Here is a 25,054-nt window from a genome sequence, read left to right on the forward strand (position 1 = left end):
CGAGTCTTTTTGTAAGATCTTGGTTTCCAGGTTACGCTGCAGGGGGCGTACAGCGCTTCGTCGTATGCAGCGCCCGAATGCACTATATATTACGGTCTTTTAGATAGTGCGGGTATACTATGTGCGGGTATGTTTGTATCGTGTATTCGTGTACTGTTTCAATTTTTATGAATAATGTTTTTTTTGGTAGTTGATCTTTACCATATTCCAATTAATAGATGAGGCTCTAACTACATAAAATGCATTCGTAGTCAAGTAAACATTTTACTTTTTAGGACATAAAATTTTCCAATTGAAATAAAAAATATTTTTAGCGCAACTTATTTTTTTTTAGGATGAAATTTAGAATATTGGAGTTCACCACCTTTGCGCACATATTGCGGAACATTTGTATGACTCAGGATGCTGTTGGTGCTCGCACACGGCGCATTACGGAGAAACAAAAGTAGGTCATTCTTTATGTGACAACCTTAGCGCTAGTGCCGGCTGCAGAGCACTGAAATTGTTGTCGGCGAATTGTCACGGGCCAGGGATTGTCGCGAGCTAGCATTGTCGTGATGGAATTGTTGCGAGAATTGTGTCACAGATTACTCACTCATTAGATGGAGCATGGAGCATTTAACACATTCAGTGCCGAAAACCCGACTACCTATCGGGTATTTTATGATTTCGTTCTCAGGCCGGACGACCCAACAGTCAGGACCGTGGTACCACAGCTATATATGACAATATTTTTGTGGCCTGGCGCGGATGTCTTGTATGGCTGGGTGGCAATAAATGTGTTAAGTTCATAATTCGTGCTTGGTACGGTACAGCTATTACTATGGTCACAGAATAAATAATAGTACTACCGTACAGAAAGGAAACTTCCTACAAAACCGAAGTTTGACAGCGGTTCAGGGTCGAATCATGCTATCCCTTTCTAATATATGGCACTATCCCTTTCGGCTATTTAGGGTTGTCAAAATTCAAGTGATTATCTTATCTGTGGTCGTGCACGCAAAAGGAAGTCAAGTGGTGCCAACCCTAATAATTGCTCGGAGCAATGCTGGGCCGAGCGGAGCCGAGTTTGGCCGAAGTCAGGAGTTTCGCACCCCTGCTATGGTACATTTTTATATGTCACAGATCGTATCGAAGTGATAGAGTTCATATAGAATCGAAAAACGGCTCTCCGAAACATGTCGCGCGAGTGACTTAAAACAAGTGAGTCTAAACCGTAAAATTATTCAAAGATTTTTAATATTTTATTTTGGTTATTCCCCAGTGTGGCAAGATGTTTCAGTGAGAATTTAAGAACCGCACATCTTTTCGGTTTAACAGCGACCACCAGTTCAAAATTCAAATAAATCTTCTGCCAGTCACCTTCCGTCGAATAAGAAGCCTGTAAAGGTGGCAAACCTTTACAGTATATAAAAACAACCACGATTATTTAAAAACATAGCTGTGCTGAAAAACAGAGTCTATTAGAAGTAATCCTCGATAGCGGTACGCATTCGTCTCGTTTGAAAAATGCGCGCCTGGCGACAAATATGAAAATGGCGTCTTCAAAGTGTGACGAGCGGAAACGGGGATGAGACGCCGCGAGTTGGAAATATGTGACGTCAAATATGGGTCTCGCATTTTTAAAAGATGGCGTCCTGGTCTAGTATATCGTATCTAGACGTAATATTTGACGTATCTTAAAGTTCGAATCGGGCCGTATGTCTGCGGTTGCTGCTAATTGCCACGACTCTTTTTATACATTTTGAATGGGTCGTGGCAATTAGACTGCAGACATATTTTTTGAGAATGACCGATTTAGCGTCAATTTTAAATGATCAATAATATTAAATACTAAGGATTAAATTAAAAGTTAAATAACCGAGTGTTCAATGAAAGAGCGAAGTAATTTAAAGTTCACAAATATTTTTAACGAAACACTTTGAAGTCCATTCAGCTGAACTGTTAAAGCAATTTAAGGTTAAGCCTTTGATGTGGTTTTAGAGTTTTGTTCAGCATTTTCGCGTTGTAATCATAATGCTGCCTCTTGTATAAAAATGCACAGGTTGGCACAAAAGAAAACGTTGACACAATTTTGTTTAAATGTTTATTTAACATTTTTATTTAACTTTTACACCCCTTTTCTTCTTCTTCTTCGTCGTAACCTCATGACTGAGGGTCGTGACCGCCATAAGTTGCGTTTTCTTGGATTGCTCTCCAACCTGGCCGATCTTCTGCCTTCCGCATAGAGCCCTGGAACTTTTATTTTACGGAAATTTCCGAGTACCTACTTTTTCAATTTCTTTGAAACTTTCCGCAACTTGCACATCTGTAGGCTATAGGTTAGTTTAGTAGTAGTGTTAGAGATAAAGATCACTATACAGGGTGCAATCTTTTACGTGATACAAAATTAGTGGTTCATATACTTCTTCCCACAACTAAGAGGTCTTACAAAGGTCTCGATTGCTAACTTGCTTTATTCAGTTTTAATTTCAGTTGCAAGATATCCTCTTTTTTTCCATATGAATGGTCATCCTACTTCTTAACAAATGAACAAAAAGTTTAGTATCAGTTTTACAGTAAATACTCTAGAGTGATAGGTACCATAATAATTTAAAACAAGTAATTTCGGCAACTGTCGACGTGACATGACTTGTCAAAATAATCACCTAACTCAAAAAATTTACCAAGTTTTAAAAATGCCTCCTCCCTATCCTTTTACGCATATTGAGCGTTCGGATATGGTGTCGTTTTATTTTACGACCCATAGTACGGTGCAAACTCAGATATTGTTCCATGAAAAATATCCGGAACTTCCAATCCCGACACGTCGTCTTATAAACAGTACTGTCCATAATTTAAGGACTTATGGCCAGTTTACGGTCCCAGAACATGCCCGAGGCAGAGGACGGCGAGCACGGTACGCGGAACCGTTCCGTACTCGAGTACTGGAGTACTTTCACCGCCACCCACAAGCCAGCACAAGGCAAGCCGCAGCTCGATTTGTAACATCCCATTTTTTTATGTGGAAACTGTTGAATGCCCAAGGGAAACATCCCTTCCACTTTCAGCGTGTACAGGATATTGTTCTCGCGGATTACGGCAAAAGGACACAGTTTTGCCAATGGCTACTAGGTCACTTACATCTCAACATCTTGTGGTCAGATGAACCAGTCAGTCAGATGCGACCTTTACAAGAATAGGATTGTTCAACGTCCACAATGAACACTGGTGGAGTGATGTACTCGTAAACCCACATGTCACACGCAGAGATGCATTCCAAACTCGCTTTTCGCTTAATGTGTGGGCAGGCATTCTAAATAACTGCGTAATAGGGCCGCATTTTATTGAAGGTACACTAAGTGGGCCTAAATACGAGGAGCTGCTAAGAAACGTTTTACCAAGATTATTGATGGGAGTTCCTGATGAAAATCTAGAAAACTTACACTTTCAGCAAGACGGAGCTCCTGCACACTTTTCACTACGGGTTCGAAACTACTTAAATCAGGAGTTCCCTGACCGATGGATTGGACGCAATGGCCCCATCGCTTGGCCACCTCGTAGCCCTGATCTCACCCCACTAGACTTCTTTTTATGGGGTAAGATTAAAAGGCAAGTTAACGAGCGAGAATCGCATACTGTCGCAGAGCTTCGCCAAAAAATTATACAGGCGTTTGATGTTGTGAGAGCCAAGGAGTATGTACTTCGCAAACTTAGAGACAATTTAAGACGGCGTGCGGAGTTATGCCAGCAGGAAGGTGGTGGACATTTTGAACAGTTATTAAAATACGTTTGAAGTAAACTAGTTTTCATTTTGTAAATAAATTTTGTCTACTTACTTCGTTTATTATTAACAGTCTTTATGTAGAAGTACAATCACCACACGGTAATGTAGAGTCACTCGCAAATGTTGATAACTTGGCCGTGTAATGCAATCAGGCATCGGTAACTTTTGTGTGTAATCGAGAACGACCGATGGTCCCATGATGTGAAATTTTGACGCTGAAAAACTGATTTACGTAAAAAAATTTCTTTCTCTACGTGAATCCATTTAGGTGACAGATTTGTTTGTTAAACGCTAGATATCGCTGTCCCCAGCGGAAACTGGGTAACGCTAGTCCCTCCAAGATTTCTTAAGAGAAAAATATTCAAATTGATAAGGCTTTCTTCGAATCGGTAATTAGGTACGGAACTTATCAATCATCAATAACAGTGATAAGATAATTGATAAAACTCGTGAAGTGTCATTGTCATAGAATGTAGGGTGTCCATACTTTGAGTTTGTGATTAAATTATTTGTTAGAAAAATATGAAGTTTTAAATAAGACTAATTTAAACAATTGAATAAATGCATTATATTCTCCAGAATGAGCGGAACTAGATACACTATTTTTGTATCACCTAAAAGATTGCACCCTGTATATCTACTACTTTTATAGAGATATTTTATTAGTCTAACACAAAACCACGTAGCCACGTATTTAGAGGTCCATCGAACCATCTGTGAATACTATCATAGTTACCGACCTTTGCCAATTACTTCCAAATGTTTCCAACAGCACATGACTACCCATTTATGGCGTCACCCGTTTTGGAACGCTTCCTTGGCGAGCGTTCAAAATTCGAACGTTAATGCTCAGGACGCAGGATGCGACAATCAGAGCGTGTGAAGCGGGCTTAATCGAATTTAAATTATCTGTGGTTTAATGTGATATTCTGTGGCGAATATCGAATGCGTTCCGGGTAGGCGAACGTTCACATTATTATGTAAATATAACTTACGTGTTTGAGCGATAAATCATATAGATTAAAGCTTTATTCATTAGCGTCTGTCAAATCTAACAAATATTAATAATAGTTGGAAGGTATACTAGGTCAAGCAGATCTTGTCAGTAGAAAAAGGCGGCAAATTTGAAAAATGTAGGCGCGAAAGGATATCATCCCATAGAAAATTTGAATTTCGCGCCTTTTTCTACTGACAAGATTTGCTTGGCCATCTATAGTATGTACAAACATATAGTACATATAAGATTTAGGTATTACTTAAGTTTATTCAACAATTACAAAATACATAGTTTAATCTTTTGCATACAGTTGAAGTTAGATTTGTACATTAGCGATAAGATTGAGTATTTAGGCTTTAGCAAGAACCGTTTCAATCATGACATAATATATATTTAATCTGACAATAAAAATAGATTTCTGTAGCTTTTTCTTGAAACTGAAATGTTGGCTAAAGTATGTAAAAACCAACACAAAAACGCAGACAAGCAAAGGCATTTAACAACAATAAATTCATAACTCGGTTAAAAGGGTTGAGCGTTTATGTGGATTGTATATTCACGTCCAGGATGCAGGAATTCGGAGAGTGTAACACTGGCTTAATCGAAATTAAATTATCCCTTGCATTAATGTGATTCACGAGCGTATTTAGCTGATTGTGTTTGCTGAACGTTTAAGCCTAAAGTGAAAACGGCCTACTTCTCGTGCCCAAGTTTGGCTAAAATATGCCACATAGAGCATGGTTTTTTTATTTATTTATTATAATCATTATTATAGATTCCAAATTTCAACCATAATATAAACTAATCTATGGTAAATATAACGCAACTTCGTATGGGTGGAATGATGACGATTATTGATAAAAACTATCTTATGTCCTTTCCCGGGCCTCAAACTACGTCCATACCAATATTCATGTAAATCAGTGCAGCAATTTAAGCAGGTAACAAACATATAGACAGAATTACTTTCGCATTCAATAAAGTTCTAATTTTCTACTCGAACATATCAAACACCATATACTATCTATAAAATTAAAATCTAAAATTAAAACTAAAATTAAAAACTGCATAGCCTAGCATAACCAAATAGCAATGAAGATTAATTTTGGACCTATAAAATATTCAGTACCTACTGATCAATGCAAGGGATGTCGAGGTTGATCATTATATAGTGTGATTGAATTGAACTCTTTCAATCTCGTGTCCGAAGCCGTATTAGGATCTATTATTGGAACTTCTCGGCTATTACCTACTGGTATATTAAATGGTTATATAAAAGAGGTGCAATTTAACATCCCATGGTGCAAATTATGTGTGCAACTAAAGAGAAAAGTTGGCTTTTGCTGCGAGTGTAAACTAGTGTGAAAGAGATTCATATTTAGAATTTCGGGTATAGCGAGAGCAAAAACTAGCTTTAGTTTCGTGTGATATATTTCACTGCAAAGTTAGTTAAAACCCAATTTGTTTGAGCAGAACGTTTAAGGTGAAAAAAATAAGGCTCACAGATTTTAGTTAGGCTTCCGATTCTGTTTTCTGATGATTTGACTGGTTTAAGGTTAAAGACGCTAAGCACCTAAAATTTCGTAGGTTGAACCGCCTGTTCTCATCTCTATAGCTCGCACATAATTATATTGCTGTCCCTCTCGCACAGTGCATTGGCCGCCGGAGGCGAGACAGCAATATCCTGGTCGATGAAATTTAAATCATATTCAATTGGAACAGAATCGCTTTTGCATTGTTTGGTTAAATTTTCAAACAGCGCAAAATCAGCTCTATTTCCTAAACTATAGGTTCAAATTTTATTGGCAAATTTTGGATTTTTCATTTCTATATATGGCTGGGCCTTAGAAGGATATAATAGCGCGTGTGATAGAGATAAGGAACAGAGGGCCGCGAACCACGTTCGACGTGTTGCCTCCCTGTTACACGTTAAGTACGAATTTACAAGTGCGACAGAGACGCAACACGTCGGTAGGCCCTCAGGCAGGTCAATGTACGAAATTCTTCGTGCGCAGCGTTCTTACTTCAGATTCAGATCATTATGTATATATCTTTAAGCTCTGTTATCTATTGTCTGCAGATAACATGATGCGGGCGTGGTTAGTGGTGGCGATGCTGGCTTGTGCCGCCGCTGATGAGGCGCAGGACCCTGAGGGGCTGATGGACGTGGCTGCAGGTAAGTTTATTTGATGTTTTTGGACCTACATATAGGCATTAACAAGAACAATAAACTGACTGGAGGATCAACTTTTAGGTTAAATATTTTATCATTATTATACATTGAGGGGGACATGCATTAATTTCATTTTCTCGATTGAATATTAAATAGAGTTAGACGAAGAGGAGTCTGCAACGATTTTGATAGCATACGCAGTGCAAGTGTTATTTAATGTCATTTGATAACACTTGCACTGCGTATGATGTTTAAAATAACACTTGCACTGCGTGTGCTATCAAAATCATTGCACCATTTTTTTGGTCTAACTCTACATTTTTAAATACAACATTTTATACATTGCAATTTTTTTTTTCATTTTACACTCTAAAAAATAGCTCAGTTGATTGCATTCTGAATGATTCAGGTTTGGGTCAGGCAACCATTTACAAAAAGGCGTAACTTTTTAATATTCAACATCCTATATTTACCAAATATTGCTCCCCGACGAGGTAGGTTTTTCTACGGCCGTCTCTTAGTCTATAAGTCTCTTTTTACATCACTATAATACTTTAAATGATCGGCGTTAAATAAAAATACAATTTAAATATTAATATCAAGGAAATAAAACTCAAAAATAGACGACTGCGAATGCAATTAACTCAATATGATGAAATAATAACTGCAGGGAGAATACCGACCGTTTTCCTCAATAAACTAGTTTATTACGCAATCTGGAGCGAATAAAATTATATCTATCCCGCTCACGTACGAGAGTTTGCGGAGCATTTAAAGCGGGACAGCGTTATCATGAGCGTTGTTACTTGATTTTTATATTATTACGACGTGTCGTAATTCGTAGCACGTGTTATTGCGTAGAGGTCTACACGTTTTCGTAGCACACCGTGCACCCCACCCGTGCTACATATCGTCGGCTAATCGGCTAAATTAGCAAACTCCATTAATAGTTATTTACGATACAAGTGCGAAAAATAGAAAATTCGCGAATTACCTATTCGTATGTGTGTCGTACAAAGTTTACAGTACATATGGCCCTTTAAATTTTCGACTTAGTTACGTAATGTGCTTATTATAGCAACTGGCGTCGTAATGACACTAGTACGGTTACCATCAGTTTGTCACTGACATAAACGCCGTCGAGAACGTAATTTACTTTCTATACATCCCGTTTGCACTAATATGCGAGTGCGAGCGAGATGTATAGAAAGTAAATTACGTTCTCGACGGCGTTTATGTCAGTGACAAACTGATGGTAACCGTACTGATGTACTGTAAAATACGACGCAAACTACTACGATCTGACTGTGATCTGTATGTACGTCTGCTCGCGACCGCTTGAGGCCGTGAGGCGTGGACGAAGTCGCTTAACACGGTCCGTTGTCCGGTCAGGCGTGGCTCACTCCGCGATTTCGTCGGTTTGCTACAAGTACATACCTAAAAGTACATCCGTTCTACACCAATTTTGGTGGCTAGCCATAAGCCGCGCGTGGCGCTGTCGCCACCTAGCGACCATATCTGTCCTGATCGTAACAGACGCGTTTTGTTAGAGAGTGAGCCTTCTGTACATAGTACTATTATTTATTCTGTGGTCCGGTGAAAACACCGGACGTGTACAAGCGGCCCAAATTTTATTAAACAAAACAACGCGTCCCGGCTTCAGCCGTTTTATGTGAATGAATGCGGCTGTTTTTAGGGTTCAGTACCCAAAGGGTAAAAACGGGACCCTATTACTAAGACTCCACTGTCCGTCTGTCTGTGTGTCAACAGGCTGTATCTCATCAACAAATACTAATAACTAGAGATGCAACGGATAGTTGTTTGGCCGGATACCGGATACCGGTTATTCGACCTGACCATCGGCCGAATATCCGGTATCCGGCCGCCGACTATTTGGCCGGCGGAACTATTTACATTTTGGTTTTTCAGGTGCGCATTGTGCAGGTTTTGACCTGTTTCGTAGTGAACGTTCGCGCGGACACATTTCTAGGTTTGAAATGAGTGCGCGTGCAAGTGAGTGGAATGTATAAATTGTTATAAAATAATAAACGAGTACGATTATGACCGTGACTGTTTCTTATTCCAATTTTGTTTACTCCGAAATCAAGCAATGATACATCCGGTATTCGGTCGGATAGTAAGCCACTATCCGGTATCCGGCGGGATGTTATAATTATGGCTGGATAGGCCGGATACCGGATAGTAACCGAATATCCGGTGCATCTCTACTAATAACCGAATATAATAAATATTTAAGTGGGGCTCCCATACAACAAACGTGATTGTTTTGCCGTTTTTTGCGTAATGGTACGGAGCCCTTCGCGCGCGAGTCCGACTCGCACTTGACCGGTGTTTTTATACACCCGTGCAGTGCCGGTCCGTGTCCGCTGCTCAAACAGCGATAAGCTGCAATTACGTGCCGTCTAGATTTACTCCAGTCAATGAGGCTTACGTAAATGTTCATGACAAGTTTCATTGACTGGCGGCGCGATTCGGGAAATGAATTAGAGATTCACTAGATATGTGACGTTCCACGGCAAAAGGTACCATTGCCCCGGCTGAATATTGGAGCGGCGTTAATAATAGCGTAAGCGCCAGCCGCCTTTTGCCGTGGAACGTCACATATCTTTACTATTTTATATCTAGTGAATCTCTAATTCATTTCCCGAATCGCGCCGTCGGCGTTATCGTTAGCGAAGGTCTCCGCTTCAGCTCGGGGAAAAATACATTAGTATGCCCGGATGTGCCAGTCGCATTTTTCAATAGATTCTCATAAAAGTTTGTGAGCAAGTTCGGTAGTTAGATAGAATTATTCTGTCGGTTCGTTTTTTTGAGAGTGGTGGAAATTGGCATACCTACTTATAGTTTAAGTCCCAGTAGGGTTTATGGCAATTAAGACCAGTATGATTTCGCTGTGATAAGGATTCCACGAAGAAAGTATTTTCTTATTTTTTTTTAAATAAACGTAGATAGCTGCGAGCGTGCGCTTTAAATGATATCCTAGAATTAAAAAGCACAAGCTGCAAAATTGCATGGACAATATTATGAATAAAATAATTCATAAATATCCATGCAATTTTAGATGTAAGTACCTACATTACATCTTATACCTTATACCACCTTATACCCTTAAACGAGCAATTCTTTGACCTTAGGCATTGGACAAACCCTGAAATCCCACGTAAGGTTACTTCTCAGAAATGCTCTATAACGGTAATATTTATTAAATTAGAACAAAAGATAAAAAAATAAATTATCAAACAAAAGTTATTTCCAATAATCGACAACAAAAAGAAAGATACTGTATTAATCATTGGCAGTGCTTTTGACAATTTGTTTGAAAATGTGCGGCAATGATGACATTTGTCAAAAGAAAGAATCTTATTAACCCTTAAACAGGTTGTGTATCTATAAGTACCACATAGCAAATGATTTTTTTTGGCGAGCTGAGTAAATACAACGACCGCAAAATGTCATTGCCGTAAAGTCTATTAAGTGGGTGATATCGGAACGTAAAAAATGACAAGTGTCAAAACAAATTTCTTTGAAAATTTAGTTGTCAAGTTTAAATCGACAACAAATGGCAGTTTTAGTACGTTTCTCCCGCTGTATAAGTACGCTACGCCCAAAAAAAGTACTATAAGTATTTTGTTTTGTATTTTTATGGTAGATTATTAGATAATGTATGTGTAGTAAGTCATAACTTACCTTAGTTATTGTTTTCTGATAAAATATTCGATCTTAAAGTTTGTGGTTCGTATGAAACCTCTGCCCGTCTGGGGCACGTTTGAGTGGTTTATAAGTGGCCTCTGCCCTGCAGGGAGTTTACATGACATTTAAGGGTAAGATTCATTACTATGAATGAACCCTCACAGTACAAAAGTAATATATTTTCCTTTGGGTTTTAAATTAAATATTTATTCAACGGTCAATCTTACGAGCCACGACATCCATGCGAGCCAAGAAAGTGCTGGCAGTTAGTGCATTTTGTGACGCAAGTGTAAATGTGATGTGCACATGACTTGCCCTTAAAACTACTCTGTATGGCTGACAAGGCAGTGGCCATATAAGGACCACGTAGCACCATTGGTCACGAGCAGTGGGCATATAAAAACCACCGGGTTTTTTTTATTGAATTAGGGGTAATAAAAAAAATCAAGAAATTACTTTTCTTTTTAAGCTATTACCTACCCGAATCAGTAATCAAAAGTAAAAAATGCGTCAGGCCTGTTTAAGGGTTAATGTCATAAATAAAAAAGATAATCAAAACGGCCGAAGAAGGTTTCATACTATTTATTACCTCAGGAGCTACTAACACAGTATACAGGTTGCTCCAAAGTAAAGAAATCGTAATTTGTTAATTTCGTAGCCGCTACACCGATTGTTATGATACTTTGTAAACTGGTTCTAAATACCCTAATGCATATGTACATTTCGGCTTTGTCCAATGGCTAGGGACATCCTGTATATATAAATATATTTCGGGGATCTCTGAAACGGCTCTAACGATTTCGATGAAATTTACTATATGGGTTTAAAGAATTTATTTTCTCATAAGAATTGTACAATTCACTTACATGAGAATTAGAAGTAAGTTAACATTGTTCGGGTGAGCGCATATATGGGAGTATTCGGGGGCAAACAATCGATCTAGCTAGGTCTTATCTCTAGGAAAACGCGCATTTTTGAGTTTTTACAAATGTTTTCCGAGCACAACTCGGTCTCCCAGATTATAATATTTCCCATTGACTGGAGTTAGTGCAAAAGCGTTTTAATTGCTGTAAAAGGATTTATACTGGACGTAATCATGGATGCATTTGCATACGTTATTATGCAGCCGCAGAGGCTGCCACGCCACAGTGGACGGTATGACTCGGTTTTTTAAACGCTTTGGTTTTCTTTTATTGTTTAGCTTCGCAAGCTGGAAAACAACATTTTAGACGTTAAATACGATATAATTTCTAGGTTTATTTTGTTAAAAAGTTGCGCAACCTTTTATACATCAAGTGCGACTTGAAATACCTACTTACAGGTGAGCAGCGGCAGATTCCCGATTACAAAATTTGATTAAAATAAACAAAAACATGTTAATTATAAACTTAAATAGATATCATATAAGGTACTAAAGAAAAAGTGACCAAGTCATCCGGTAGCCGAGGCCGGAACCGAACCCGCGTCTTCATTACCGTAAAACGGGGTGAAAAGACACGATTTGCAACTTCAAGGACGATTTTCGCCAATAATCCAAATGATAAAAGTAATAATTTTGATATCATTTTTTGAGTCTTGGTTAGTTCTTCAAGTTTGCATTTGTGTAATAAATTTTTACCTACCCAATTCAGAGAAAATCAAACAAAAACTACCTGTTTTCTCCATATCCTTAAAACGGGGTCGATAGACACAAGAAAGGGGTGAATAGAAATATTAAGTTTTAGCTGTCATAGGCATCGTTTTAATCATTATTATGTGGATATTCTATAGGCAAATGGTATATATATCTGTTAAACAGCTATTTAACACAAAATTATTTTTTCGTGTCTTTACACCCCTTTGTTGTATCTAATCACCCCCTATGGCGTAACTGTTTACCCCATATGCGTGTCCACTGACCCCTTTATCGCGTAAATTTGCTTGTTATTGGTTTTTTGCAAAAAAATGCTTTATTATAGAGAAAATTAGTGATATTATTTATTATTTAGGTACTACAGATACTATATTACCAGGTTAGCTAACTTTTACTTAGTTAATGTCAAAACATTTACCGCTAGAACAAAGTTCAGACAAGCTTCATTTCTTACCTCGGCGAGACCTTACTTTAGAGTCAAAAAAATCTAACTTTTAGGCAGTTTGATTAAGTTCTTTTGGTATCAATGTAGAGAATAAATAGTCTACTTTATACGCATTCCAAAAAATCTAATTTTAGAGATGTACGTTTTTAAATATAACAACTTGAAAGAAAAAGTTCAAAATTTATCTATTCACCCCTCGATTTCTGTTCACCCCGTTTTACGGTATTGAAACTTAAGTCATTGTCAATAGAGGTGACAGCAAGGTGTCATCTATTGGGCATTAGCATGTCGAGCCCTAGTACGTTTACCTTATCTATTTCAGTTTATAATTTGACTTTGAAGAGAGAGAGAATTTGACTTAGTGTGACTACTTAAAAACAACAAAAAAATATCATAAAATAATTTGATATGTTCCCTAATTGTGAACCGAGACTACCGAAACTATTATTTATTTATTTATTTTATTTGTTAGGAAAGCTTACAGCTAGAGTAACAAGTTAGTTTAATGAAAAGAATCGTTGCTACAGTAGAAAGCGCTTCTACTTTAGAAAATATTTGCCAGTTTTAAAATTACACCGCTTTAGAAGTAACCTTGTCTGTAAACTTAAGCACTAACACTACCTAGCTTCTATCGCTCGACGTAAAAGTTAATTTTACGCTTACGAGTTCCATCGTAAACGGGTTGTAAAATCCCGTCAGATAGGAAGGAGTGGCGAAGTGCAATCGTTCCAAATGCTTGGCTAAGTCAAGCTAAGAGTGATTCTCAAAATAGTGGCATCTACAGGTTAAAGTTAACGATTTTTTTTTGTGTTTTTCAGTTTTAAGAATGAAAATTATTTTTTAATACTTCAAGTAACCCAAATTTCAAAAGGGGAACGAAATTATGGCGAGTTGAAGTTTTGAGATACAGGTTAAAGTTACACTACACAGGTTAGGAGGGAAGTGTAGCAGGTTAAAGTGAGTTTTAATATAAAATAATATATAATCAAATTGATAGAGTCTAAAATCACGTCTTACATTTCTTGTGTGAACATCCAGACGGCCAGCACGAGCTGACGTTATTATGCTAGTGAAACCGGACATATATAGACTGAAAGGTCTTGTACATATATGTATCGAGTCAGAAGTCACAATAACCTGTCAAGATTTATATTAACCTGTAATTGTGTGTACATTGATCACAGGTTAAAGTTAAGCAGGTTACAGTGAAAAAAACATTATTTTATATTTTATTTCTTAAACGGATAATAATACGAATGTCTCACTTTTAGCATAGATGAATATACCTTCATACATTATTACAATAATATTATTACATTATGCCCCATACCAATTGTGTAAAATAATCGAGACAAGTTAAAGTTAACATTTTGTTACAAACTCCAGATTCCTGCTTTTAATCACTTGTCCCTCCGAAACTACGACACTTGGGTCATAATGGTTCCCTACGGTGGTTAGTTTGATACTTACCTAATATTTTGCCACAGTTATGATCTAAATATAATTTTGTGTGCATGAGTGAAATGCGATACCGTGGATGTACAGGTTACAGTGAAAATATCCTTGGACAAACTTCGTCCGTGCATATTGTTGTACAAAAATTATAAATTAGACCCGTGCAACGTACATTTTAAAAGATATTGTCTATGTAATTATATAGCATGATATTTTATTAACATTAATTGGTGCTTATAAAATCTAAAGAACTAAAACTGGAAGAGCGATGCATTTGGACATGACAGGTTACAGTGAAAAGTGGTACTCTTAATTGTTTTCAATATAAGTATTAAATAATAATAAAAATAATGACTTGGCCTCGATAAACATTGTTTTTGATTATCGAGAAACATTTTTGTTTCATATGAAAAAGAGCAAATGAGCATACATTCAATTAAAAAACTCGATGACAGGTTAAGATGCCACTATTTTGAGAATCACTCCTAAATAAAAGTTAGGGCAAACCAATATTTAGAGCATTTACTGATTGCCTGGGAGCCTAGCCAAGGTGACTTGATAGATAATTCAAAACGAATTTATTTATTTTTTAATGGCTTTCTCCTTTTGTGGGTTTTGGCAGGAGGGATTTTGCCAATGACGACCTTTTAAGACGTACCACGCACGATAAGAAAGTTCGGTGTATAATTTTGATTTGGAAAAAAGAATTGTGCTGGGAACCTAAAACAAGAACATATATTTTTTAGTTATTTAATCTGTAAATATGATACTGATCGGTCGGTGTCAAAAGTGTCATTTAAATTAAAAACGTCACTTTTGACATTGATAGATCAGTATCATATCGGAAACAGAACGAATAACTAAATTTCGAATGCGCCTGTCAAGAAATAATGTTTGGAAACAGTCATGTGACTTTCCGTAGTATCTGTCATCTTGATTTTCTGACTTATATGCTTTACAGGTACGCAGGTACGACTGTCCTGCTAAATACATAATACCGGTCTCACAACGAACAGCATTACCGTTATAGCGTTGACAGCCTAACCCCGCATATCTATCTAATATTGAGGGAGGTTTACGCAGCTCAATCGAATAATCCCCTGATCCTGCTCAGGGGGTGGAAACCCATACTTCCCGCTCTAGAGCGACATATTTGCGAGCGTTATCTTATTCATATCCATTGAGAGTGGTTCTTAAACCTTGGGGGTTTTATTTATTCAAAACAGCCATGGGATCTTGTTATTTTTGCTTTTTGATATTGTACTCTTCTCTGTGAATGTTTAATTTGTATTGCTTATTTATTTGTCCGTATACGTACAATTTCTGTATAGGTGCAATTTCTGACACTGACTAATTCTTTAGTGTACGAGCTCTGCATGATCTATTTTTAATCTCTTCTTTCTCTTCAAAATATTCGATTTTTGTAAGTATAAATAGTAAACGCCATGTGTACCTAATTATTTTATGTAGTCTATTACAAGCATAATAAGTTGAATTTATTACAGTTACTAAAAACATATGTGAGTTGTTTCTTTTTGAATCTACTCGTACTAGCATAGATAACAAAACCGTACTCTTCAAATTCTGTCGCATACAATATTTTATACTTTACCAGAAAAGGCGAAAACGAGCATTAGCAGTTTAATCCCCCATTAAATATTTAACTAGAAAGTTTTAATGGACTTACACTGCCGAGCTATAAACAAATATAAGCGACATTTAAACTATGTGTAAGTATATGTTAAATATATGGCAAGTAATTAATGTGACTTATTTTTACATTTTTGTAAGTTAGTTTTTATTTTTGACTTTGAGTCGTATAAAACGGCAGTGACATATGGACAGAGAGACGGACGAACAGACGGACGTGACGAATTTATAAGAGCGTTTCGTTTTGGTTATGGAACCATAAAAAGTTTTTATGTTTTTAACACATCCATCATTAGATTTATTTTCACCTTTGATCCTATAATGTCGTAATAAATTACCATCAACATTTTCCTCTAGGTGCTTTACGAAAACGCCGTCCGCTTCGTATATTCGATGACACATGTAATTTTCCTTTCGGCTCCCGGTCTACGAGTGTACGTATAGGCAGAAGCCTGCGTCCTGCGATAAGAGCGAGGGTCGGCAGTCACGCCGAAAATGGAACATGTATTGAGCCCTCGTCTGTTTCTGATTATCGTTTGACATGTTCACTATTATATACCAAAAGCATTGGGGGTAATTGTTAGTGCCCCTATTCGTTATACGTAATAAGTACCTACTTATACATTGACCCAAAAATTTGCCAACAATTTTTTTTAGAAATATTTTTATTACTTGCACGTCTTTTACAAACTTTCATAAATAAATCAAAACCACAATCCATTGACTGAAGCAAAGCGAATTATCTTCAAAAAATACTCCTTTGGATTTGATACACAAACGCAAACGTTTGTTAAAATTATCAAAAATATGCATCATGTACATAGTGTACTTACATTTAAATGGCAAAGTGACTAGTAATGTATGAACATGTTATCTCAGCCTTAATTGGATAGGAACGGCCAAGTGCCTAAATGTATCGACACATCTTTATTTTCATGATAGAATGTGTTTAAATTCCTCATAAATCTGTAATTTAATCAGGTGTATACGTTTTGAAAATGTATTGAAGCATTTATTCTTATGCGCAAACTCACAAACAGCCTTTTAACCTAAAATTTACCATCGCCGTTTCGTGGGTGACAAGCATTTGCAAATAGATGTATAATGCCAGGCCAGGCATACTCAGTTCTCTTACACTGTACAGATGTGTAATGTTTGTCAAAGCAAAGCAGATCTTATTTCCCACCGGGATTAGATAGCAGACAGACGGAGACATTTTATTTATCTGCACATACAGGGAACATTCAGTATTTGCGGTCGCTGGGGAATCAATGTAGTGCGCTTAGCGTTCCTGCTGTGATGGGGACTTCCATTTTGACTACTCTATTCACGATTTAAACTGTTACAAACTTATTTAAGAGGACTTAAACTCTTATAAATGGTTTAAGAGCTTACAGTCGTTTGATTTAGCTTTAAACTTTAATGGGAGTTTACAATGTTACGAGTAAGTAACTACTTAAGTACCTATATAGATTTAAACTTTCACGATTTGTCACTATAGATTCACAGATTTAAACTTTCACGATTTGTCATTATAGAGTCACAGATTTAAACTTTCACGATTTGTCACTATAGAGTCACAGATTTAAACTTTCACGATTTGTCACTATAGAGTCACAGATTTAAACTTTCACGATTTGTCACTATAGAGTCACAGATTTAAACTTTCACGATTTGTCACTATAGAGTCACAGATTTAAACTTTCACGATTTGTCACTATAGAGTCACAGATTTAAACTTTCACGATTTGTCACTATAGAGTCACAGATTTAAACTTTCACGATTTGTCACTATAGATTCACAGATTTAAACTTTCACGATTTGTCACTATAGAGTCACAGATTTAAACTTTCACGATTTGTCACTATAGAGTCACAGATTTAAACTTTCACGATTTGTCACTATAGAGTCACAGATTTAAACTTTCACGATTTGTCACTATAGAGTCACAGATTTAAACTTTCACGATTTGTCACTATAGATTCACAGATTTAAACTTTCACGATTTGTCACTATAGAGTCACAGATTTAAACTTTCACGATTTGTCATTATAGAGTCACAGATTTAAACTTTCACGATTTGTCACTATAGAGTCACAGATTTAAACTTTCACGATTTGTCACTATAGAGTCACAGATTTAAACTTTCACGATTTGTCACTATAGAGTCACAGATTTAAACTTTCACGATTTGTCATTATAGAGTCACAGATTTAAACTTTCACGATTTGTCACTATAGAGTCACAGATTTAAACTTTCACGATTTGTCATTATAGAGTCACAGATTTAAACTTTCACGATTTGTCACTATAGAGTCACAGATTTAAACTTTCACGATTTGTCACTATAGATTCACAGATTTAAACTTTCACGATTTGTCACTATAGAGTCACAGATTTAAACTTTCACGATTTGTCATTATAGAGTCACAGATTTAAACTTTCACGATTTGTCACTATAGAGTCACAGATTTAAACTTTCACGATTTGTCACTATAGAGTCACAGATTTAAACTTTCACGATTTGTCACTATAGAGTCACAGATTTAAACTTTCACGATTTGTCACTATAGAGTCACAGATTTAAACTTTCACGATTTGTCACTATAGAGTCACAGATTTAAACTTTCACGATTTGTCATTATAGAGTCACAGATTTAAACTTTCACGATTTGTCATTATAGAGTCACAGATTTAAACTTTCACGATTTGTCACTATAGAGTCACAGATTTAAACTTTCACGATTTGTCATTATAGAGTCACAGATTTAAACTTTCACGATTTGTCACTATAGAGTCACAGATTTAAACTTTCACGATTTGTCACTATAGAGTCACAGATTTAAACTTTCACGATTTGTCATTATAGAGTCACAGATTTAAACTTTCACGATTTGTCACTATAGAGTCACAGATTTAAACTTTCACGATTTGTCACTATAGAGTCACAGATTTAAACTTTCACGATTTGTCACTATAGAGTCACAGATTTAAACTTTCACGATTTGTCATTATAGAGTCACAGATTTAAACTTTCACGATTTGTCACTATAGAGTCACAGATTTAAACTTTCACGATTTGTCACTATAGAGTCACAGATTTAAACTTTCACGATTTGTCACTATAGAGTCACAGATTTAAACTTTCACGATTTGTCACTATAGAGTCACAGATTTAAACTTTCACGATTTGTCATTATAGAGTCACAGATTTAAACTTTCACGATTTGTCACTATAGAGTCACAGATTTAAACTTTCACGATTTGTCATTATAGAGTCACAGATTTAAACTTTCACGATTTGTCATTATAGAGTCACAGATTTAAACTTTCACGATTTGTCACTATAGAGTCACAGATTTAAACTTTCACGATTTGTCACTATAGAGTCACAGATTTAAACTTTCACGATTTGTCACTATAGAGTCACAGATTTAAACTTTCACGATTTGTCACTATAGAGTCACAGATTTAAACTTTCACGATTTGTCACTATAGATTCACAGATTTAAACTTTCACGATTTGTCATTATAGAGTCACAGATTTAAACTTTCACGATTTGTCCCTTACAGCAATATAGAGGTAAATCCCTCTCGGTCGGTCAGATGGTAATCATTTCACTTTCGTAAATACGAGTAATAAATAGCACCTGTTCCAATTCTTGGTCAAGCGGATCTCAGGCTCCCAAGTAAGTTGTGGAAAAATGCCAGTTTAACTTTTATTACTCAAAGGACAAAGAAGAACTTTTGAAGTGAAGATAAGATAACATTATAAGAAAGTTTAAGATGTCTGCGGCGCTGTTTCGTAATAACGCTGAAATTAGTTGTGAACTACAAGAACAAGGGCGACGGAAGCTAGAAATGAGTTCTAGGTATCCAACTACGAGTAGAAATGAGTTCTAGTTGTACAATAAACAATTCGTAAGCTCGAGGAAATATTCTGTTTCATATTGGTTGTTGACCGACTTTGAAATTAAACAAAATAATATCTTTACAGCGCTGGTGGGAAAATTAACTTAATAGATTAATCTTCATACTGGACCTTTATATTAAGCACATTCCAACGTCTTTAAAACTGTATAAATGAAAACATTTGTAAAATGTACCCAAATCGGCAACTCTATATTTTCCACAAGAAATATGACAGTTTTCCGTAATATACGAGTATGTTTACTTATTGACCGGAGCGTAGCGAAGGTCTACGTTTCGACTGGAGCATTTTGCTTTTGTATGTCCGGATGTTCTCCTCTACAGGTCGCAACTCTTAACCGAATCTCGTGAAATTTTGTGACTGGATTATATGTCTAAATAAATTTTTTTTGTCCGTCCGGTTTTTTTAATTTTTTTAAAATGGCGGAGTCGTGATAGCTCGCGCCTAAACAAATAGTGGTATCGGTACCATACGAGTGTTTTCTTTTTGAGATATGTTTATAGATTAAATGGCCAAAAATTCAGAAAATTTATTTCGCTGGTTTCGGAGGTATTGAGATATTTAATTTTAACTAATTTTAATTTGAGAAGGAGTAGCTAAATTTCGTCAACCCATCTAAGAACTATTTGGCTCAGTTTGTAAACGTTCGCTTTTTCTGTTTGCACAGAGGGTCTGGGTTCGATCCCCAGTAATTGTATGCTGGGATATTATAACTTTTTGTATTTTTTTACACATAAATTTCGTATTGTTTTTTTTTAATTTACTATATTTAAAGCTCTTAGCACCATGTTATTTAAAGCTCTGCTCGCGAGGTCTACAGCTCACAGAGCCACTAGTTATACTTATATTTTAAATTACTAGCTACTTGCTAGACCCTGTCCTTATTGCCTACAAGCATTTTATAAAGAAACACGCAACCAATAAACTACACACACACTCACACACATTAACCTCTCTGAACGAGGGAGATTCCTTCCCAGCGTTTATTTGATTTCACAAAGTGCCACACCGACTGTCATGCCAATTCTCTACGCGACGTTTTAGACAGGACTAATGTTCCCATCTCACACCACTGAGACAACCAATCTAACCGTGACCTCAAAATCGTTAAAATCACTCTTCGCTCCAGAATTATCTACAAAATTCGGAATTTAAAAAAATATTAACTTCATACGTATTAGTTATATTGTGATATGTTTATATATACATTATGCCAATTTAATGTAGACCGGTACTACTGTCATGTTGTAACATTTAAATGTGGTTATGACATAGTTTTAATGTATAAAAACCGATCAAGTGCGAGTTGGACTCGCGCACGAAGAGTTCCGTTCCATACCATGACGCGAAAACGGGAAAAAAATCCAGACCCACACTGTACAGTTACAAATTTCAATACCTATCTAAATTATTTATATTGGAAAACATATAATGTAGGATGGTATCTAACACAAATAGACCATTATTACATACATTTATTTAGGTTCACCGCGTATATTTCTTTACGCTGTATATACAGTGTGTATTTTTTATATAATCGCAAACTTAAACAAGGTAAAAGTAAAAGTGTGTAAGTTTTAGTGTTTAGGTACACTTTAAGTGTACCTAAACACTAAAACTACAGAGTACAGAGCACAGAGACAGAGTAGCACCTACTCTGTAGGTTTTAGTGCTATAAAACGATCCTGAAAGATTTTTATTATATTTACCACGTAGGCAGAGATCAACATAGACTGGTAGTGATTGGTGGGTAGGAATACGATTCGAGTTTCGAATACCGGATGCAACGGAAATGAAAAGCTCGGAGAAAACTACCTTCCGTCGTCTCGGATGACAGAAGGTGAGAATTGTAAGAAATGGCGCCTTGCGGACGTTGCCCTTTTTCCATGATTGGGATACTTCATTTCCGATATAGGTTTGAAACACAATAAGTAAACTGTCGATTCTGAGGCCATTTATCGAACGGTATTATTGGTATTGGCCCAGAACTATCAAATCGTATTGAAAAGTGGAGCCCGTTTTATAAACTAAGTTGTAGGTCGCCCAGAATTGAGAATAGAGACCTCGCGTAATAGGTACGTATATTTAGATTTTTCATAGATACATTTTTTCTTTTAGCGTTTGTCGATGTACTTGTCATCTTGGAGAAATAGGTTCCCAGCTCAGCGCTGTACAGTCAGCGTCATATAGTAGGTATATAGCATCCAAAGTATTCAAATAGTTCGGTAAAGCATATAATTTGTATAGCGTACGGAACTATTTGAATACTTTGGATGCTACCTACTATACGACGCTGACTGTACCACTCTGAAGGATGGAAAATATTAACCTTTGTCCTGTAACAAACACCCAAACATACAATAAAATAATTTGCTCATATGTACATACATACATAGGAGAGTCACTTTGCCGTGTTTTGCCGAAGAAATGTTTCTAGTTTCACTTGAATACGAACCGTGTCACCGAAGCTCTCACCGCAGGAACATTTAGCGGCCGCCGTCAGCCGCGGCGAAACGTCGGCAAAACACGCCAAACTGACTCCTAATGGCAAAACACGCCAAATTGCCTCCATTAGAACGCATTAGAGCTGGTGACAGGCTGCTCTATACCTCTAGTTATGCTTGTGTAAGAGTCGGCGGGAGAGTTGAGGTGATACAATATATAGGTACTGCTGCAGTACCATCGCCCACACTGTTAACTGACAGTTCGTAAACCGTATTACAAAAGGCATAAGGTCCATCAATGGACAGTTAAGAGTGTTGCTGTTTGTACTAATTGCAAAAAAAGTTTTGAGTAAACAAATGAGTAAATGTGATTTAAGTGCACGACATTTATATAAGCTAAATCTACCTTTATCTAACCTTTTTCTACTCCAGCACTATACTTAATCTGTCAATTATTATAGATTTTTGTAGGCTTTATGACTGACGCGGTTGGTAAGAATTGATTATATGTAGTTAGTTAGCTATAGACAAGATGAAGGTATGGCTGCATGAAGCTGATGTGTATTATGTTAAGTAAATATATAATATTTACCTAAACTAATTGTAGTCCCGAAATGCACTGCTCAACTTCTTTACCAACCGCCTGAGATAGTCATAGTCATTTATTTTTTACAGCCAATTTACAAGTCAGAGTTAATAAATAACATCAAATTATACTATATAGTAAAGTCACAAATTCATTGAAATTACTGCGCCATCATATACCTATGATGGGTATAATAATTCACTAAAATATAATATCATCTGTATTCAGAAAGGGAATCTAATTAGTACAATTCATCAATCACTATGCTCATGTAAGCCCAACACAGCGCGAGCATCGCTAATGACTTGATTAATTACGTAATTTACGCACTTGTGCTAAAACAGGGAAAAATAAACAGACTTTTAATCAACAGGCGACATTCCCGTTCTTCATTCGATTATCTTGCTCATTACCGTCGCTTATTTAGGAGCTCTCGCGTTTTTGCGTAAAATATTTACGAACATTCACTCTGTGCGTGTTAATTCGCGTCTTCAACAGACCTTCACAAAAAGGTCTTTAATTTAGACGGTTTTTTACCGGGGAAGCGTAGTGATTTTAAAATGTGTCTGTGTGTGTATGTTTTCATGGCAATTCATGGTTAATTTTTATGAAGCGAATGTTATACGCGAGTATCTGTACAGCGAGCTGTATGATGCACAACTTTAAAAATTAAGTTCTAGCAACACAATTCAAAGGCAGATATTGTAGAAATTTTAATGAAGAATATTTTGTTAATTGATAGTTTTGATGTAGCTTCTATTTTTTTTTAAATGACAAACTACAAGCAATCACTTGACAAGTTGCTTCTTTCTTTATGCCAATTTCATGCGTTCTTTCGGTTGGTCCCATCCGAATCCGCTTTTGAATGCATTTTTCAGTCATCAATGTCATCATGTTTCAGTTGTTCAATGAAATAATGTAGGTATTTATTTACCAATGCCCTTACAACACAGGGAAAATAAATGCGAATACGCTCATGAAAAACGAATTCACGTTCCGTTCTCCTCTTTACCTGTCTACATCGAAACCATCCGCCGCACTGATAACTGACCATCCCTAGACTCTATTACCAAGACATAAGGTTCACCGTTGGCCGGTTAAGTTGCCGTTAGTAGGTGAGACTTTCTACAGAAACGAAAGTTCTTGGAACGCGTCCAGACATTTGTAAGTCTGGGGCTGAAATGTATTACGAAGCTTTTCGTTTTCTAGTCGTAATGGTAGTTTGGGAACCTGTGACAAGATCTGTACCCGTACCATGAGTTACCGACAGTGTCAAAACTGACATATACCTACGCTACGTAATTTACTTTCTATACATCTCACTTGCACTGACGTAATACTTTATTATGTAACTAGGAAAATAACAAGCTTACAATAAAAAGTGACCTAAAATTAAAACTACCTACAAAACTAAAACTAAAACCTAAAAGAAAAAAAAAATCTACATCTAAAGAGGCCAAAGATACTGGCAGCATTTCCTCGCTGAATCGCAAAGATTGTTCTTTGACCGAGAAATATTAGCTGCCAGCTTTTTTGTCGACTAATATGTGAGTAGGTACAAGACGCATAGAATAGTTATTTACGATACAAGTGCGGAAAAGAGGAAATTCGAAACGAGTGGCCATAAATTAAAACACGACCGAAGGGAGTGTTTTAAATCGACACGAGTTGCGAATTACCTAATCGCACGTGTATCTTAAAACTAATATGGCCCTTTAAACTTTTGACATCGCACGAAAAGTGCTATTTTACGCACTAGTGCGGGAAAATAGGACCATGTACTGTAAAATAAGTTGTACGTTCTCTATAGCGTTTATGTCAGTGCCAAACTGGTGGTAGCCAAACTATCATTTACCTATACATCAAATTTACCTATGTATAAAAATTCTTTGTCAACGTATTTTTGCGCCATAGTCTATGTCTATTACCTAATGTTATCGCACTTATCGACATTTAAAATTATTCTTACTTTCAAAGACAATCTCTACCTACATATTTGGTAGCTATAAGTATACGTTGTAATACTACGCGTGGGTAGCAAAAATTGGAAAACATTTTCTTAGAAAGGTTATGAATTCGATATGACACAAAGGATGCTTGAGATCAAACAATACAAAAGTATTTTTATCATAAGCTTCTGCGTAAGGTAAACTAGTGCTCGACATGCTTATGCCCAATAGATGACACCTTGCTGTCACCTCTATTTACAATGACTTAAGTTTCAAGATGGCATGTACTGGGACCGCGTCGAGCACCAGTACG

The 25,054-nt window shown here is 36.5% G+C and overlaps 1 protein-coding gene across 1 annotated transcript in view; it reads left to right on the forward strand.

Moving 5' to 3' along the window:
• LOC134791225 (thrombospondin type-1 domain-containing protein 7A-like) overlaps positions 1-25,054 on the forward strand; it is a 187,232-nt gene that overhangs the window by 38,244 nt on the left and 123,934 nt on the right. The window contains exon 2 of the mRNA XM_063762200.1: positions 6,844-6,939. Within this exon, the coding sequence (XP_063618270.1) occupies positions 6,849-6,939 (91 nt within the window). The 5' untranslated portion in view covers positions 6,844-6,848. The remainder of the gene's footprint in view (positions 1-6,843; positions 6,940-25,054) is intronic.

This window comes from Cydia splendana, chromosome 6 (assembly GCF_910591565.1).
Source record: "Cydia splendana chromosome 6, ilCydSple1.2, whole genome shotgun sequence".
NCBI classification, from domain to species: domain Eukaryota; kingdom Metazoa; phylum Arthropoda; class Insecta; order Lepidoptera; family Tortricidae; genus Cydia; species Cydia splendana.